At 46.2% G+C, this 18,923-nt stretch overlaps 1 protein-coding gene across 1 annotated transcript in view; it reads right to left on the bottom strand.

Annotated features, from left to right (window-relative positions):
* The window catches only part of COL27A1 (collagen type XXVII alpha 1 chain), a 152,445-nt gene that overhangs the window by 130,984 nt on the left and 2,538 nt on the right, over positions 1 to 18,923 (bottom strand). Inside the window, exons 4-5 of the mRNA XM_074846242.1 lie at positions 14,629 to 16,070; positions 5,113 to 5,166 (exon numbers count right to left, since the gene is read on the bottom strand). Coding sequence (XP_074702343.1) covers positions 5,113 to 5,166; positions 14,629 to 16,070 — 1,496 coding nt within the window. The remainder of the gene's footprint in view (positions 1 to 5,112; positions 5,167 to 14,628; positions 16,071 to 18,923) is intronic.

The following is an 18,923-nucleotide window of genomic DNA, read 5'->3' as shown; positions in this document are numbered from 1 at the left end:
TCCTGGGTTTAATTCAATTTCCCACTCATATCTAGAAATTGGGATTGTCCTAAATATATTTACCATCAGTACATTAGCTTTGCTCCTCTTTTCTACACACAAGATGGGACAATGCTGAGACCACTGAATAAAAAAATCCCACAGCATGGGGATTTACTATTTGCACACGTGCCTGTTTACCCACCCACTTTGGCTCCCTTATAACTCCTGAAACAATCCAACCTAGCAGCAAGCAAACTTGCATCTGAAACCATCCAAGCCTTGCACCAGAAATTCCATGGAAAATTTTACCATGGGGCAGCAGTAGCCCAAGGCTCAGTGGCACGGAGAGCAGAACAATCCCTGAATGTGTTCTCCAAGTGAGAGAGGGTTTCCCAAAGGTGACGTGTTTGTAATCTCCCTGGAATGTCTTTTACGTGAACGATGCTACTTGAGAATACACTGTGCCATCCAGTTCATCTCGGTGACGTGCCTGGAGATGGGACCCTGCTCACAGAAGCGCTTTTATGTGTAATGGTTCACAGCCAGCAAAAATTAACAAAAGTGTAACTGTGCACAGCTTCCCCCATCCCTCCAGCACTCACAAGGAGGGGAAAAAAATCCTCCAAACTCCTGCTAAATGTTAGAAAGCTTCAGTCAGAGGAATGACCGCTCATTCAAAATTCATTATGTCTTGGGGTTTCACTGTGTAAAGCAACTTTTTTCTGCTCCTGACCTACAGATCCCACTCTGACCTCTGGCTTGCTGAAAAATGAGCTAAATATTTGAAGTGAAGCCAAACAAACTGTTTCTTTACACACTTCTTTTCAGAAATTGGAAAATCTTCCTAATGGAATGAGGATACCGGGGAACCTCTACAGCTGACTAAGTTCTTGCTTGTTTTAGGAGGGAAGCCCTGCATTTTGAAGGAAAGGGAGATTTTTTGCAACCACAGACCAAATGTAACAGGGACATGTTACACCAGGACCTTGCAATCTTTCAAGCTGCTAAGGTTCACAGGAGGATGGCAAGAACATCCCAAAGCATTAGGGAGTGCATATATATTTTTTTCACCCATCCATTTGGATTTCTCCTGTATTTTTCAGAGAGGTTAAATGAAACAAGCAATTGCAGCATGCCAGGACTTTTATTCCCAATTCTGTCTCTGACCTGTTGTGTGGACATGGGTAAAACACTCCCATTGTACCTGAGTTTGCTCACCTGTTAGAGAAGGAGATCAACTTCCAGTGGGATCTGGCTTCCTAAATTATTTAAGTGTTTTGGAAAGTTTGACCGTAGCTCTTTTCTTGCTGTCCTGGGAGTGAAGCCAACGACCGGACTCCTGCCTGTCACGTGTCAGGCTGTCTCCTTCACGTAGGAGAGGAATAGATAACTAGGATTTACATAGCACTCCTCTGGAAGGCAGCATTTAAGACCAAGTATTAGTGTTCACTGTACTTTTCTGCAGACCTGATTAAATCATGGGTGGTTTGCTGGTCTAACTATACCAGTGAGGACTGGAGTGAGACACAATTTGTGATCAACACAGACGTCCTGGCAAAAGCCCCTGGTGCAGACAGCATGGGAGTGAAGCTAATCGAGTCCTGGGTGAGGCAGGAATAAGCTACAATGGTGCAGAAGTTATTAGTCCATCGGGAGCCCTTTGTTGACAGTTACTTGTAGAGCTTGTTAGCACAGCTCTGCTAGCAAAACCCAGCCTCGGTCACTGCCTCCCCACTAAACCTTGATGTTTGACAAAATGCAAAGGTCATCTGCAGAAATGAAGTGCAACACGCATCGCTTGCACACAACTGCTCTGCTTGGGTTGCTGTGCATGTACCCAAGTGCCACTACTCACACACCCCCCCATGGAAAAGCTGTCCCACCACATGCTGGCAAAGTGCTTTCACATCACATAAAGCCGGGGAAACCCTTCATTGATAAAATTGCCATTCCCTTCAAGAGGCCCCTCAGGTCTTATGCAGACACTTGCCAAGGCACACGGCACATTTATTTGAGGAGAAGTGGTGTGGACAGATCTCTTGCTTATGTCTCAAATTCTTTAACGCAGACATAAAAGCTGAAAACAATCCTAGCTGGATACAGAGAGAAAACCTTCCTGTAAAGCACACGTGACCAATACAGCGATATCTATACAGGTTTGCAGAGCATCCTTTCCAGTCAGAACTGCAACAATTTTACTCCTTTCCCATGGAGTCCCTTAAACGATAATGAGAAGAATCACCCAGCCTTCATTTGTTATATATCTCTGCCTTCACAGCTGCAGAGAGTAGAGCATAGGTATAGTCTGAATCTGTCTCAATGGGTCCCTGATGCCGACTGATAGGGTGTAAGATTAATTCCATGCTCTTAAAATGGGGACTGGCTTTTAAAAATGGAGAAATTGTCATTTTCAAGATGACTGTCACTATCCACTTAGCTACCCTACCTTGAGCGCTGAGATACGTCCTGAGCACAACCTCTTTCAGGCTTTAACAAAGACTGGCATTTGTTATTGCAAACCAGGTGGCATTACTTACATGGAAGAGCAACATTCAGACTGCACAGGCAAGTCTAGTGATACTTATCTGCTGGAAACAAGGAGACAGAATCATGGGATCAACCAGCTTTTCTTAGAAACTGTCGCTGACCACAGTCTCACCCTCAAAGTAAAAGCTAATCAGAGCTTTCATTTTACCCTGGCCAATATGGGGGAATAAAGGGAAATAAAAGAGAGACAATACATAATTCAAAGAAGTGGAAACACTGCACTACATCAGCAAGAGACCAACTTTATGGACTTCACAACTACAGAAGGTCACAAGTCAAATGCTGTTACTAGATTTTCAAATGAGCCAAGTAATTGTATAAGCACTAATAATGTAGAAATTATGCAAGCTATAACAAGGGCAATTAAGTCGCATGTTTTAGGCCACAAACTGCATTGGTGACAAGAAAAAATCCTTCCTTTCCCCTGGCATTCAGCACTGCAAAGTTGCATCCAATATTCATCTCCCTCAGGAGCTCCAGTCTTGGGCTGGAGCCTCATGGGACACCTCATGGGACACCCATGGGCTGGGCTGGGGTAAGAACTCTGCAGCTGCTTTGTTTGAGGATCAGGTTAGCCAGAGGTAGAGCATAACCCCTGCAGCGTTGCACATTTATTTGTAAGTGGCTCATGCACAACAAAAGCAAAAGATGCAAGAATTCCCCTAAGCCTGTCTTAGTTTCTGGCAGCTCCTCTTCTTTGCAATGAAATCTTTAAACCCCAAAGAGCCCCAAGAAAAAAATACTAGAAGAAACACATTGCAAAGTCAAAACAACTTATGCATAGAGCAGTTCCATCTCCAGTGCTCCAGGTCAGACATTTACAGAGTGACCCCTTTGCCCCCTCCCAAAATTAGCACAGCCTCTTTGCATAGGTCCAAGCCAAGCCAGGCTCAGCTGTGCTGAGCACTTCCTAACTGGGAACTCTTCCCTGGACCAATTCTCAGCACCTCTGGCAGGGACTAACTCAGAAATCCTCTGTTGCTTATTGTCTTTCAGAGATTCATCTTAAATATTGGATGGAGTGTGCCACAGCTGGGGAATAACACACAGAGTTATGACACAGCTTCCACAATGCTTTTTTCTTCAGAAAACCCCAAGTTCTGGTAGGTAGTGGAGTTCGGATGCAGAGCTGAAATTTGGTCATTCACACCTGCAGCTGAGGTCTCCAGGTTTGCACACCACAGGATTGCAAGAAGCAACACCAAACACCTCTCATGAGTAATGAGCTCAGGTAAGAACAAACTTTCAGCCTTAATTGGGATTTGCTAAGAACTGCAAACTCTGGGCAATTTGCTGATGTGGTTGCTGCTCAAGGGTTTGCAAACAGAAGACATCAGGGCTGTATGACCAGTCATGCTGATGTTTCACTAAAGAACAGATTGTCCTGTCTATAAAACACGTGAGCATGGTGCTACCTAATGCCTTACATTTACATCCCAAATCAGTGTTCAGGTCTGTTGATATCCACGCCCAGGCTGCAGGGGGTCCTGCAGACCTTTTGGCTTTTACTGTTGTAGAAAGGAGGTGTGTTGATCTTTACTGGTTACTGCAAGATCTCACAGGACTGTAACAAGTGTCCTCAGGGAATGCACAGCCCTCTAGCTCTTAGCCTCTTGGTTGTTCTTTAAAGACATTACATGGGGTTGAGTTTTAGCCAAGTATGTGTGAGGAAAACTCCCTCTGCTGCCAGGCCAGGATGCTGCCTGGATCACAGATCCAAATATTCCCTCCTTCCAGCCTCAGACACTTGCATCTTTTGATTCCCAACCCACATCAGTTCAGTGCTCAGGAAATGGGCTCCCTGACTGTACCTTGTGGGACAGCACCATGCTACCATGAAAACGTGCCAACAGTTAACTGTATCCAGGTCAGGCATCTTGCCCAGCTTTGGGAGACTACTCCTGCAGCTAGGCCAATGCAGAAAGCTTTTCTCACAGCTAGCTGCAGCACTCAACACCAGATGTTTCCTCAGCTTAGCACTCAATGTTCAAAGATCTGCATCAGAATTTAATGTGGGGAGGAAGAAATTCAGGAAGTTGCAGTGGATCTTGTAGAACAGCTAAGAGATTTTGCTCTAGACCTTGAAAAGGAGTCAGAGAGCAGGTCTCAGTCTGCAGAACACAAAAGCCCATACTTGTGTGTTGAGTCCTTGGTCCTAGACCATGATCCTACTAGTGAAGATATAGTGACAGTGAAGGACCTCAAAGGAAGCAATTTGCAAAGCTGGGGAGAGTGAAGAACAGAACAAAAAGCAGCCAAAACTAATATTCAGCACTAGGTTTGAAAGAAGAAATGGATAGTGGAAACAAAATGAGAGAGGCAGAGCTCATTCTCCCGATGGCCATTTGGAAACATTCATCCCCAGCCTTTGCTGATGCCAGACCTTAGCTCAGGGAGGCTGCAAATCACCAGTGTGACCTCCTGAAAACCTTTAACAGGGAATGAGAGAAAGGAGGAAGGCCAGACCCCAACAGAGGGGTTTGGAAGCAATCATTACTCAGCTATGGGAACACACAACAGCCCTTGGAACAGTAGGACAGGTAGATGTGAGTGCAAATAGACAGAAATTTTTAAACCACTTACTCGGGAACCTCTCTTGCCAGGTGGTCCTGGTAAGCCTGGCAGACCCGGTGGACCCTAAAAAAATAAAAATAAGTATTAATGACAGTTCTATAACAGGATGGTGCTCCTGAGAGTCTTTCAGAGAGACCCATAATGCCACCATTTAGTGAAGACCTGGGGAGAAGGGCCAGTCATAACACCACAGCCAGAATTTCCCTTCAACTTATGCTATTACTATAACGGGATAAAAAGCCACGCACAATAACTTCTGCAGAAGCATATATTCCCATGGAGTAGAGATGGAGCGTTCGTATCCTTCTGCTGTGGACTGCATTCCCATGATCACAGCAGTGTTTCACGCTTCCACTCTGCTGGACCTGTGCTGTAACACAGGGGTAACACAACTGTGTCTCAGCTTCGGAGTTTCCTGCTGTGTGCCAGCACACGACAGAAGTAACGTGTTAGCACCTTGGTGAGGGAAGTACGTTGTGTGTATGTATCAGCTGAGGATGCATAGTTCTTGGTATTGTAGGTTCCTACATGAGCTACAACATAATTGCATCCCAGCACTTTAAAATATAAAGTGGCATGTTATAAGATGTAGTAAAATTGCTGTCAATGTTGGAAAACATTAAATATGGCTCTGTAATACAGGAGAGGTCGACTCATATGTGTCGGAGTAGTGGGGATTCTTGGAAGAGGGTGAGAACAAAGTGGAGCTATCAGGCGCCCAGCTGTGCGTTGATCTGAAACAGGTTAGGAAAAAATACTTAAACCAATGAGGTTTGAACTCCTTTGAATTTATTCATTTATTTATTCATTTTTCCAATGGACTGAAGAATTCAGATTTCTGGAGAGCCATCTGCAACTCCTAACAACTCCTCAAAACTTCTTTTCCCTCAAGCCAAAGATGTCTAACAAGAATAACTGTTAATTAAAGTGTCTCCCAGAGGATTTATATTCTAGTAGCTTGTTACAAAAGACAAGTTTTCATTGCATCCAGGAGAGAAAGATATCCAGAGCAGCAGACTGAAGAATGTTTGGAAGGCAGCCTGAGCTCTCCAACGGCGTGGCGGGCAGGAGAGCAGGTCCCAGGAGCAACGCTCCGCGGGGAAGATGGGTGCATCGCACGGAGCGGGTGCAGCACGAGCCCTGCGGCCACACTCTGGCCCCAGCACGGCCTCGCTCCCTTCCTGCTGGGCCATCTCTGCAGGACCTCACATGCACGATCGCCCCGAGCCGAGCCTGCTGCCAGGCTGACCCTGTTGCTGCAGGGTTGCCAGGCAGAACTGCTCAAGCTCTGCAGCCATGAGGAAGAGTGAAAAGTTCATGATCTCTAATGCAGTTTTCAGGAGTCATCAAGTGCATGATTTAGTAACAAAAACAAACCCTGAAGAACCCTACCCTAAATCTCATGCCCAGGATAAGATTTTGAACAGAGAAAACTTGCCTGAACCATAGAGGTAACTGATCAATAAACACTCTCCTAGTATTACCAACCCTCCTATACATAAGCAGGAATTTAATTTGTATAAAAGCAATCTTTCAAAAAAGACATCCAGCCAAACAGTACAGTAGAAAAAAATCAGGGGAGGAGTAAGCAAAGCCCAGGGTATGTCACCCTGTGCTACTGATTTGTCAGGACATCAGATGAATCGTAACATTTTTTTTTTTCTGTAGTTAGTTCTATCTGTAGTAAAGACGACAAGAAAAGGATTGTTTTAAAAGCGTAAGAGCCTACACAGCATAGAATAGCTAATGCCCAACACTGGGACACACAGGGATAGACTTCTACCACCGTATCACTCAGTGCTACTAAGGAACACGGTCTGCCCTGGAGATTTCCAGTCTCTATAGCCTGGGACGCTTCATATGATCCCTTTGCAAGTTGCTTATTGCTGGCTAACACAGCATTACCGGTCCTTGTATTAACAACCCTCATTGATACAGCTGACCCTCATTTTAGCAATATACACAGCATTTTAACCTGCCATTGTGCCAGCTCAGGGCCCCATGCATAATGCAATTATACAGCTGTGCAAATAGACACATGATTGTAGGTTTTTTTAAGCCTCACGTACAATTGTGCTCCAGAATCCAAGCTTTTATTAAAAAAATCCCCTTGCGCTTTTAGTTGGGAAGATAACTATCAAAACATGAACCCAATGCAACTGATGCAGCTACAGTTAATAGAGTTTACCAAAGATTAATTCAATCCATCAAAACCCACCACCATTTACCCCAGAAGGAGACGAAAAAGCGAATGCAACTGTCTGAGAACTGTGTTCCCTGAGTACCAGAATTGAGGTGACCTTTTCCACCTTCCTGCTAACAGCAGCTGCAATTGTACTTGGCCACTTGAGTAAAAACCTTCTCCAAAAATGTGGGCCGTTCAGAATAAATTGAAGCTAACAGAAAATTAAGGAGAGAGTTAATACCTGCACTGGAGCGGGAATATGGAATTAAGGCATCTAGCTGGCACAGCAGAGAAAGAGCAGTATATAATTCAGGAGTCCCTATCACTTTCCTTTGGTTTAATTTGCCTTTCCTTCACCCTTTTTTTTTTCTCTATCCTGAAGAGTAAGAGGAATAAGGTGACTGTGGGATGAGTGGCTAAAAAGTACCAAACGCTATGGTAGTTGCATAAGGCAAGTGTGTGACCACATATAAATTAGAAGCAAGCCAAGATGGAAGAGGACTGAGGTAGCTGGATGAACACAGGTAGTTCTGAAACACGACACTCTGCAAGACCACCTTCTAGCTTCTCACATGGTTCCTTGGTAGCTGGATTGGATGGGACATGTACTGTGCCTTCTTAGTGAGACATTTCTCCTCTGTCCTGTACGTATGCCTCTATCATCCAGCTCAAGGTCTTGAACAAGAGGCCCACGTCAGACAACTGGCTTTGCCTGGGGAAAGCAATACTGAAATACACCCGAAGAAAAATGCACATCTGGAGAGGCAGCCAGAGAAGAATAAGACTGGATCAGGGCCCAGCTACTTACAGATGATGGATGCAACTCCACTTAAAATGTAAGGCTCCGAGACACAGAGAGTAAGAAACGTCTGTCAAGGAGCCACCATGCAGCAAGCTGCTAAGAGTCTGCCTGGAGGCAATGCCCGTGCAGTCCATACTCTCACCAGAGACATCTCCACCCTCTCCCTTAACGCAGGAAAGAATTAAATTGATCACACAGAGCCTGTGTGGACCTTTCCACTGTACCCTTTAGAGCATCCCTTGGGAATGCCATGGTGAGCAGGGGGAAGCAGTCGGAGGGGCAGGACGGTCTCCTTTTCCTGGCAGCTAGAGGAAGATATTGCTCCTCCGCTCCTGCCCTCCCATTGCAGGGACACCCCATGAGATCGGCAAAGCTGACAGCCTCCCGCAGCGAGCTACCGTTCCTCGCGCTTTGGTTCTTCTCTCTCTGGCTTCTTGCCTACTCCTTTCTGCAAACCGATGGCAGAGAACACACACCCTGTTATCATACAAAGCAAAATCAGAGATCAAGGAGAAACGTGGCAGAAGCAGATATTCTCTCTCTTCTCAAGCCAAACAGCTGAATTGTTAACCAGCCTGAACAGTTCTGTGAAGCAGCTAATGGCAGCCACATAAAAGTTTAACCCTTCTCAGTTTCCCACGGTAGCATTAGCAATGATGACTGATCCCACCAAATGATTATAGGATTTATTCTAAGCTGCTGCTGGGAAACTTTCTGGTGCAAAAGGGACTTTTTTTCTTAGCTTTTTGAGCTTCAAATTGCAAATGGAAAATTAAGCTAAGTTGTCTGAAAAGGAAATACATTGGACCCTGAGGACAAGAGAAATCTCACCATTTCCCCTTGCTGCCGAGATCAGCCAGTTTATACCTCTGCCTCTCCCACATGAGGACCCTCCCCACACTGCTTCCTCTGCCCGCAGCAATGCCACTGGGAGCTGGGTGCCTTCAGATCTCAAACCCTGAGCAAGGCTGAACCTGTTGGGAGATGGCTTGAAGGAAAGCATAATTGGTACAGGAATTGGTGCTGGCGATTTGGGAAATGACTTGCTTCCTTTTAAACGACTACTGAATCAGCTTGCTCAGATAGCAAAATATTCCTGTGATTGTTTCCCCAGGGGCAAGTACTCAGTCTAGCAGCAAATAGCTGACGATTACCCAAGACACAATTCAGCTCGTATTCCAGTGCACACTGATAGACTAAGGTATCTATACTTTAGTCTCTCCAATGTACTTCTGCCTCCCCTGTTCTGTACCCCTGATCAGCATTAGTGGCACAGTTCTCCTTTATCCCAGAAAAGGCTGTTTCAGAGGCGGGCATCCTGCACTGTGCAAAACACTGCAAGGACTGAAGAGAGAACATTCTTCTTTCTCAGATGCTAATGCACGTGGTAAAACCCAACTTAAAAGGGAGTTCAGAAAATGCATCAAAAGCTTCTCCCCACATTGGCATCAAGTTCTGAGCAGTGACGTTCCCCCTGCAGATAGAGAACCTGCCTTGTTTTCTTCCCAGAGGCAGATGAGGCATATTTCATATGCAAGGCCACCGCCACAAATCTACCATTTCACCTTGTACGTCTGGAAAGCACCAGCACGGGGGGACTGAGCCGCTACAAGGGCAGCACTAGAATTAAATATCTGCCTAGGAGAAAAGAAAAGGAGAAGACCTCATCTTCAAAAGACACGTCAGTCCCTCCTAACCTCACCATCCTTGCCAGGCACTGTGCAGAGAGGGAGACAGGACCTAAACTGAAACCCAGCTTGAAGTACTGCCTAAAACAAATCTGCAGTTTTTTAGGAAAAAAAATCCAGCGCTTCGGTTACTTACTTCTCCAAGGCAGGCTTATCATATTAAATTTGGACACATCTGGGTTTCAACCAGTCTAAAAAGAAAAAGCCCTCATAATTCTGGCAGGAACCGAGATGTTGGTGGAAAGCCAGTCTTGTAATACAATTTCCGCGATAGACACAGATGTTTATTCTGGGTCTGTACAACACCTATCACAGAAAAGTCCTTGTCCACAACTGGATTTCTAATCGAGTGGCAGCACAATACATAACAAAATGTTAGTGTCCCAGCTTGATGAAAGCAGCTTTTCTGTAGAGACATTTCAGGAACAGTCTCTGCATGGGGCACTTCAGATGCTTGAGTAATCTCAGACCTTGGAAGGAGGTCTGAAGGGGTGTGAAGAAATAGTGGGATCCCATACTCTATCACTCACTTTCTATTTTTAAAGATTTGTAAAAATACCTGTATATATTTCTACAATGCATCCCTACAACCTTTGCAGCACATTTATCTCAATTACACATTTAACTGCTGCTCTTCAAAATGAACTTTGTTTCACGCCAGTAGAGCTCTCTGATGCTTAGTCATTTGCCTGCAAAAAGACTTTTCTTAGGGGATAATTCTGGTTAAATTAAGAAAAAAATTGTGATCCAACTGTGTGAGTGAAGCTAAAACTTTTCCCATGTATTATACAAAGCATGGGATCTCTTTTTTTTTTTTTTACTAATATGACTCATTCATTAAGAGACATTCAAACTCATTGTGTGTTCCTTAATTTATCATAGACTGTCAGCTCAAGTAGCCTTTTCTGGTACAAGGAAGACTGGAAATAGGCACTTCATATTTTATCAGCGTTCCCAATCACCTCTCTCTCCCCTACCCACGGATTGAATTGGCAAGGATTGCTTCTTTATGAAAGGAGCTGGGCTCCAAGACAAACTGCTCGTGCGGAAGATGGCAGCTGGAGCAGTCTAGACTGGGGACGCGCTCAGAAACACATCTGCCTCGGAGAGCGGGCTGCCTGCCAGGGCGACGCCTCACCTCTGCCGGGGCTGCTGCCGCCAGGGTTCGGACCTGGGGCTCCTGGCCACGCACCGCGCCGCACCGGTGGGAACTGGAGGCTGCTGGCGCACCCGCCGCGGACTCTTCCGACTCGGATACTCGGGGAGTTGTTTGAAACATGCTCCCTCCCTCCCTCCCCTCTAGCATTACTCAGTGCTTCCACAGCCTCTTAGTGAACTCGGCCCGCTCCTCTGCATCAGGTATGGTGTTCTTGCTCTAAAAATAACCCTCAGACACTTGTCAAAAGAGTCAATATGGGGTTTTTTGTTTGTAGGGGCCAAAAAGCTATGGAATTATATAGGAGGAGAAAGGTCCAACTTGAGGTACACTGTGGACAACCCAGCTAGACCCCAGCTGTGCTAGGGCAAGGGCTTTGCTGCAGCTTTACCACATTACACAGCACGCACATCCCAGCGGGCAGTGCTGATGGGCAGGGGAGAGGGCTCCAGCCCCCTCAGTCACCCCCTCAAACCTGCTGCTGGCAAGACAAGCAAGTGATACCCCATCCACCGGAGGATTCAAACACGTATCGCATCACAGCCTTACAAGGGTTCAAGGGCTTGACATGCTGGCAACAAAATACTATTTTTCGATCTATAGTTTTCTTTTGTGGGTGTTCAAGCCACTTGCAGCCATGTGCTGGGGTCACTCCACTCTGCAAGCTGAGCGAAGGCTCACTTGGCCCTGTGCGGCGATGGGAGATCTCGAGCAAAGCTCAGCAGAGGTGCTGCGGGCAGGCGGGGGATGATTCAGAGGGATATTTGCCAGCTGCTGAGTCAGTGCTGCATTACTGACTTAGCATGATGTTTGGGTGGTTTTTTTTGCTATTTCCCCCCTCCAATAGAAATGTAGAGCTGACATCTCAAATGCTTGTGGTTATTAATGGTTCCCAAGAAATTTTTCTTTTTTAAGAACATATTATCCTCCCTCCTCGAGCCGCCCCAGCAAACCCAACATTCCTGAAGAATTAATGCTCTGCCATTAGTTGCATGTGGGACGCAGCATCTCCATTTCCTGTTGCGCAGCACCGTGGTGGTCTTCTCAGGACAGATTAATCCATGGAGGGCACTGCCTTTTATTGCCAGGTGAACAGATCCTCTTAGACCCTTGCTTGCAATCCTCTAACCATGCAGACACCTCCCTCAATTGTGGGGACGGGGCCCCTCTACACAGCTAAGAGGATACCACTGTTATTTTGGTAGCATTCACAAAGCCAGAATTGCACAGAGACCACAGTGCCTGAGTCATCACTGCCTTGCAACGCAGTTGTAATTCACATCCTGATTTTGGGATGATCAGGACGAAAGACAGTCCTTTCTCTCCAAGCGGAAGCCGGACAGTCTCTGCCCATGAATCACTGCCAAGGTGGCCCCAATCCTTGCTGAAAAGGTAGAAGGCAGTTTCCCAGACTCACTTCTCTGCCCAGAGTGAGTCTTCTTGAAGAGACCTTGTATCGGGCTGCACAACTGGGAAAACTAAATTAATCATCTTATCCTTCCACCCATGTGCCAGACTCTGTGAATGACGTTCCCAGCCCATAACCTGTCCCGTCCAGGGAAAGCGCCGGGCTGCGGTATCACGCAGCAGAGCAGGAAGGGCTGTACTGACCTCATCAGAAACGTCTGCCCAACAATACGAGGACAGCGCCAGGTAATTACTCAAGCACAGAGCATTTATCAGCACTTGTTCTGAAACATGCTCGTCTGGCCATAGAAGTGCTACATTAATTTCTCAACATGTCATCCCCATTCCGGTCTTTTCTCCTCTTTCTTTTCCCATGTCAGATGCATCCAGCGAAGTGTGGTACAGAGATCTCCGAGTGAGTCACAGGAGCTATCAAGCACTGCACGGCAGCCAGCTCCAGCCAAGCCATAACCTTTCCCTCCCAAAGTGCCGACTTTGTTTCCAGCAGTCAAAGAGGATAAGGCCAGACAGAGCCTCAAAATGTTCTCTTTTCCCTCAATTCAGGACTCCAGTTGTTCTCAGACGGGATGGAAAAATCCTGCCATCTCTTCCCTCAGCCCTCCACAGCCTGAATCTGTTTCTTTGCTATGATTCACAAGCTGAGAGGGATTTTCCACTCCAGTTCAATAATAAGCTCTTTACATTGCAGGGGGAAGTGGGGGCTTGAAGCTTGGTCACCCTCCTGACACTTGCAGGGCCAGAAGGTGGAAAAGGTCAGGATTTTACTGGGCTCAGAGCACACCGCCCTGATTTACCACTTACAGGTCAGTAGTGTTTTAAGAGAAGTTCACAATTGCTGAATTTCTCCTCTTGGAAACATCCCCAAAACGACTCTCCACACAACACAGAAGACTGCCCAAAGATAAAAATTCTGTCTACACAGGGATTTTGCAAAATTTCTCCAAGTACAAAGACTACATCAGGGATGTGTGCCTGTGAAGTCAGGCAGGGGGGCAGGACTGCCTGCGCTGCATCCCCCTGCCTGGGGCAGCACCTTCACCTCTCCCAGAGATGGGAACCTTCGAACAAAACACACCCAAATTACAAGGAGAGCAATCACCACTCTGCTCTGACATGGGACAGGCAGGAAATGCAAACCTTGAATGTAAGCACCCAGGGAGGGCTTAGGGAAACACAACCGTTTCACTTTAGGTGTTACTTGCAACAATGAGCAACACATCTGCAGACACAAGTGGTGCTGATTGTGTTCCTTAAGCCAGTCTCAATATTTCCATTGTAAACCCTTCTTTCACTATTTTAAGAAGTCAGCTGTAAAAATCTGCTCTAGGCTGGAACTTGGCAACCAAAGACTCCGTCTGGGAGAAACTTATTTTACATGTACAACCCCCCTCTCGTATACACACTATAGCAAAAGGCTTGGGTTGGAACACCAAATCCTCCTAAAAGTTGGCCAGTTTAAAGATCCTGTTTGCATTCCTGTGTTTGAAAAAAAAAAAAAAAAAATGCTAGCAGATAATTACTGTGGCCTGACTGCTTTTAGCATTACAAAATGTGTGTATACTTTTATGATGGCCAAGATATACACCCTGAGAGTGGTTATTGTGTGTGGAATGCAGTAGTTAAATTTATAAAGGAAACTCTTTGCACGTTTTAAGTGCGGGCTATGAGAAATAAAAAAAAAAATACATTAACTTGTATCATAAAAATAGAGGACAGTTTGTTTAAAAAAAGAAAAAATCCTGATGCAATCTCTGTACTAGCATTTGCTAAACAGGGCACTTTTCTGGAAATGTGGATTTCAGGTACAAAACAAATTAATAACCGGTGTTAAGAAATAGTTAATTCGTGGCATGTTTTTTGAGCCACCTGGGTTTTCTTTGGAAGGTGACTGGCAGTTCTGCCCTCTTGGCCCTGAGAAAAAACAGGGGTGTGGAACAGAGCCCCAACCTGGCCATCAAAATTTTAACCAGCGACTTATAGGAAGGAAGGTGGGATTTCTTTTATCTTCTTTTTTTCTTTTCTTAAATCTAACATTAAGCAGCAATTTTAATCACAATATTTAAGGGGCACCCACCATCACAGAGCACTTAAATTTACACTGAGATACATGCTAAAATTATGATCATCAGAAATGTAATTGTGCTTGGCTGCTATTCTGAGTTGTCACACTCTGCTGAGGTTTATAGAAACCCTCGTAGGTTATGGTCTGCCAGCCACTCAGCTGAGCTGTGACCGGCAATAGTGAGCATTAAGAGCTTGAACTTACCTGAGGTCCTCTCTCTCCTTTCACTCCTGGATATCCCAGTAAAAATGGAAAAGGAGTGGGTCCGAGGGGGTCAAAGATTTGATAGCTGTCAGTCGCAGCTGGGGTTGTGAGGTTGAAGGCCTGTGCCCTGGCTCTGGAGGCAGGACGGGCAGACCCCAGGGGCGGTTTGGTGTACACCAGAGGGACGTTACTAGGATCCACTTTCCTGGTGGGGGACGGCACATGCTTCTTTGGAACGGGCCCACTGTTGGGGTTCTGCGGTGTTTGCTTTAGGGTGACGAAGTGGACATTGCTGGTTGTGTTATCAGTCATCCTCCTCATTGGCTTTACAGTACTGGGTGCTTCAGAGGGCTCAATGGTGGGTTTTTGGTTGATCTTCTTTTTGGTCTCTTGCTTGGACTCCTTCCTGCTGGCCATGGCAGGGCTCTGGCTTGTCGGTGGGGCCTTTTTGGCAGTGGGAAGGGGAGTTTTCTCCATGCGTGTGCTGGGAGTGGGCCGAGACACCCTGAGGGTTGTCACCGTCCCCCGAGGGAGTGACCGGGTAGGCGGCTGTGGTTCAGTACTCGATGGAACAGGAGATGGGGCCACTGTGACCTTTGTGGCTTTGGTTGTCAGTCTTGGCAGTGATGGTGGGGATGATACCAATGCCATGGTTGTTGTACCTGAACCCCGAGTTTTGAGGGGTGCAGTGACCCTGCCAGACTCCAAGGATGGGGCGGCAGTGGTCAGGTTTTTCAGACCCTGCAGCGAGGGCTCCATATGCTGTGGGGTACTCGGGGGGGCACTGGGATCCCTGGGCAGGAGGGGGATGAGGGGGGGCAGGTTCGGCCGGTAGGTATCTGCTTGCCTGCACTGTTTTTTCAGGTATTTACAGTAATGATGAGCTGCCTTGGCGGAAGGATAAATATCGAACTGGCAGATGGCTCCTTCAAACTGCACGGAGTGCTGGTTGATCTTCCCAAAGAGGAAAGATCCATGTGGATCCAATGCCTCGTCCTTTTTAAAATGCAAATCCGCATGTACTCTGCGCTTCCCACAAGAAGTAAATAAAGTGACTGTCTGGCCACGGATATTGATGGCCATATTGTGCCACTGGCCATCATGGACATTATAATCAAAATATACAGAGCGCTTGTGGCCCACATATACTATGATCTTCCCAGGCACAAACTGGACCCCCAGCTGCAGTTTTTTCTTTTTGCTCTTGACAGCAAAGAGAAAGGCATTGTTGATGCGGTGGGAGCAGAGGCTCAGCACTAGGAGCAGATCAGTGCTAGAGCCTGTGGGGAGGATGGTGCTGACTGGTGCTTCGACACGTGCTCGCTGAGTGAAGATGACCCCTGATTTGAAAGGAATGACTCCTTGAGGAACTGTACGTGATGAGGACCATCCGCTCGATGGCCTTTTCCCTGACAGGCCCAGTCTTTGAAGAACATCTACATCTGAAAGGGAAGCACAAAGATGGTGTGAGGTATCGGGCAACCCACGGGCTGGATGGGTATGGGGGGGTCAAACCAGTCCATGCAAAAAGGAATGCAGGAAACCCCAAGCATCCTCTCTCATATATACATTCAAATAATCAGAACAGAGAGCACATAGCTCTTCTGCCTGTTGTGTGAGGAGCAAGTGCATGCTCATCTTTGTCACCAGCAATTGCCAAAAGACATCAGCTCCATGGTGTATCTGGCTAGCTACCTTGTGCCACCAGGGGCCAGCTCCAGATGTTCTGCAGGGAGCTGACCTCACTAGAGGGAAATTTCCCACTGAGCACCAATAGTCCACTTCTCTGGGATTTAATTCTGAGTACTGACCACACAGCCGGAAAGGAATTTGAACAACAGACAGCTGGGATTGCAAAATTTTATATCCCCAGAAGGCAAGTAACAGAACTTTCAAAGGGAGCAAAAGCCTTGTATCTGTGTCTCTCCAAATTAGTAAGCAGCAGCTTTTGATCTCTGAGACTCTGGAGAGTTTAGGGAAGCAAAGGTGCCTCCCAGCATGAAACAACTGCACCTAGATTTCACTGAACCGCTTAAGGTTCTCAACAGCAGTACTTTTTTCCCAGCGGATCATCTTACAGACTTAAATTATTTTAATAGGTTGGAGGAACCAGACATGGTTTGTGAAGAGCTGAGAAATTAGTTATGGCTGCCACTGAGCAGCAGAGGTAAGACTCGCCTCCAGCATTTGTCACCTAGGAGCTAGGTGCCTTGGTCAAAACGGTGAGAGGGATGGATGTCCAGAGGCACCTATCTTTCTCCACCAACTCCAGGAGAAGTCTGCAATGGACAGACAAGCAGAATCCTCTGGTTTGTGGCCCTGAGGTCTAACAGGAGTCACGCACAGCTTGGAGTCCAAGGCAGATTAGCAGGCAACAGCCACACAAACTGGAGCCAGCTGATGGCTGGCTCAGCTGAACTACTTAACTGGGGAAGATGCTGAGGTCTACACGAGAAAAGTTGCAAAGGTAAACATGCAATGTGCCCAGACCTGAAAAAGGCCCTCATGCACCCAAACACTTGTTCTCTTACTCCAGCTTGAACATTTGGTCTAATAAAAAATGCTACCTACATGGTAAAGACAGATAAAGGTAAGGCTATAATGATTACCATGACACTACCACTGTTGAAAATGAGCTAGGATGACTATATTTCCTTCCCTCTTCCCTGCCCAAATGCAATCCCCATTACTTGATGACTCTCATATTTTAAGTGCTCTTTGGGGAAGCTAGCCTGGGCTGTGAAATCCAAATGCTGATCTCGCAAGGTAAGAATTTAACAATCAGAAATGCAGCAGCGCTAATCATGGCTGCACGTCAGCTAACACCACGGGATTGCAGCTTTCCTAGATTAAAAGGAAAAGTAAATCAAAGGTTGTCCAAGGAAAAAACAAGCTCCTTCTCTAAAGGGGCCTTGGAATTTGGCCTCTTTCACCCTTAACTATTAAATATTCAGCACAATACCCAATATTTGGAGAATTGGCACTTAAAAGAGATCCTCAGTGTTGGCCAGAAAGGTTGTAGACTCAAGCCTGTAATATTGTTGGTCAGGAAGGGAGGAGGATAACGAGAAAACCTCTGTTCTTTGACTTTGGCAAAAACCCTGGCCATTTTTGTATGTAAGAACAAGTCAATCAATATTTACTTTGTCTGAGCTCAGGTTTATTCCCACCTCCCTATTTTAAGGCAGCTTGGCTTATTTTCTAGCAGAGACTACCCTGGAGAAGATGTGTCAGATATGAAAGGGGATGAAAATGTTCCCACTCTATGTAGGGGGGATAATTTACTGCACAGCATGTGCAAGTGTTAAGAATGGTTCTTCTCCTGTACACAAAATCCTTGGCCCCGCACTGTTTTCCTGCCATATTGCCCGTGGGGCTGTCCCTCAGCATAGCAAAGGTAGAACCTTCCCCTCTCTGCACTGAATGGAGGAATCGCAGCAGTATCTTCATACTGGATAATTTCCAGAGCCCATGAAACAGTAAAGGCCAAAGCCTGGCTTGAGCAAAGTCAAGTGGGACACTCGCCACAGACTTCAAAGGCATCAGGATTTAGCTCTAAGGAAATAAATTTACCACTTAAACTAGGAGCTAGACTCCAGCTTCCAATTTCTACATGTATTTTTAGGTTCTGTCCCAGAGACAGACAGTGGTGTGTCTCTGCTAGGCAGAGATGCTTTATGCTCCAGGAGCTATTCATCTGGTAGCTGCTCTGCAAAGACATAGGGATGTTTCCCCGCTCAGAGGATGCCACTGCTGTTTGCAACACCAATCCAACTACCTCATTAGAAACTGCATCCAACAGCGCTCAAGAAAAAGGAAAAAAAGCACAACCCAACCACTCCTTTCTCTCAAAACCCACTAAGGTAGAGCCAAATTCTAGATGCCTACGCAAAGCCTGATTAAGAGACACCTCATGCAGGACATGTATGTGGATTTTCCAGCACCAGGTCCAGGCGCACAGCTCAGGACTCCTGTGCACCCAGCCCGTCTGCCTCTCCATCCCATGCTGACTGCCCTGGGCTGGTGGGGCACGTCCCCTGAGATGATGGGATGTCATCAACTAACATAAAAGGCAAGGTAATTTTGGCTTCCTTAAGTAGCTCTGAGTTTAGTAAAGCATATTTTCCTTTTCAGATTTTTTTCCTCTGTAGATTTTTCCATCAAAACACATTATTTAAAAAACCATTCACTTAGAGCTGCCTGCTCCCAGGTGCCTTGAAGCTAGTTGCAACATTCCTGTAGCAACATTTAAGCAACCGGGGAAAACTTTCCTAACAGATTCTGTGATGAAGCGA

This window comes from Strix aluco, chromosome 20, assembly GCF_031877795.1.
Source record: "Strix aluco isolate bStrAlu1 chromosome 20, bStrAlu1.hap1, whole genome shotgun sequence".
Lineage (NCBI taxonomy): Eukaryota > Metazoa > Chordata > Aves > Strigiformes > Strigidae > Strix > Strix aluco.
This window is presented reverse-complemented; position numbering and strand designations above follow the sequence as displayed.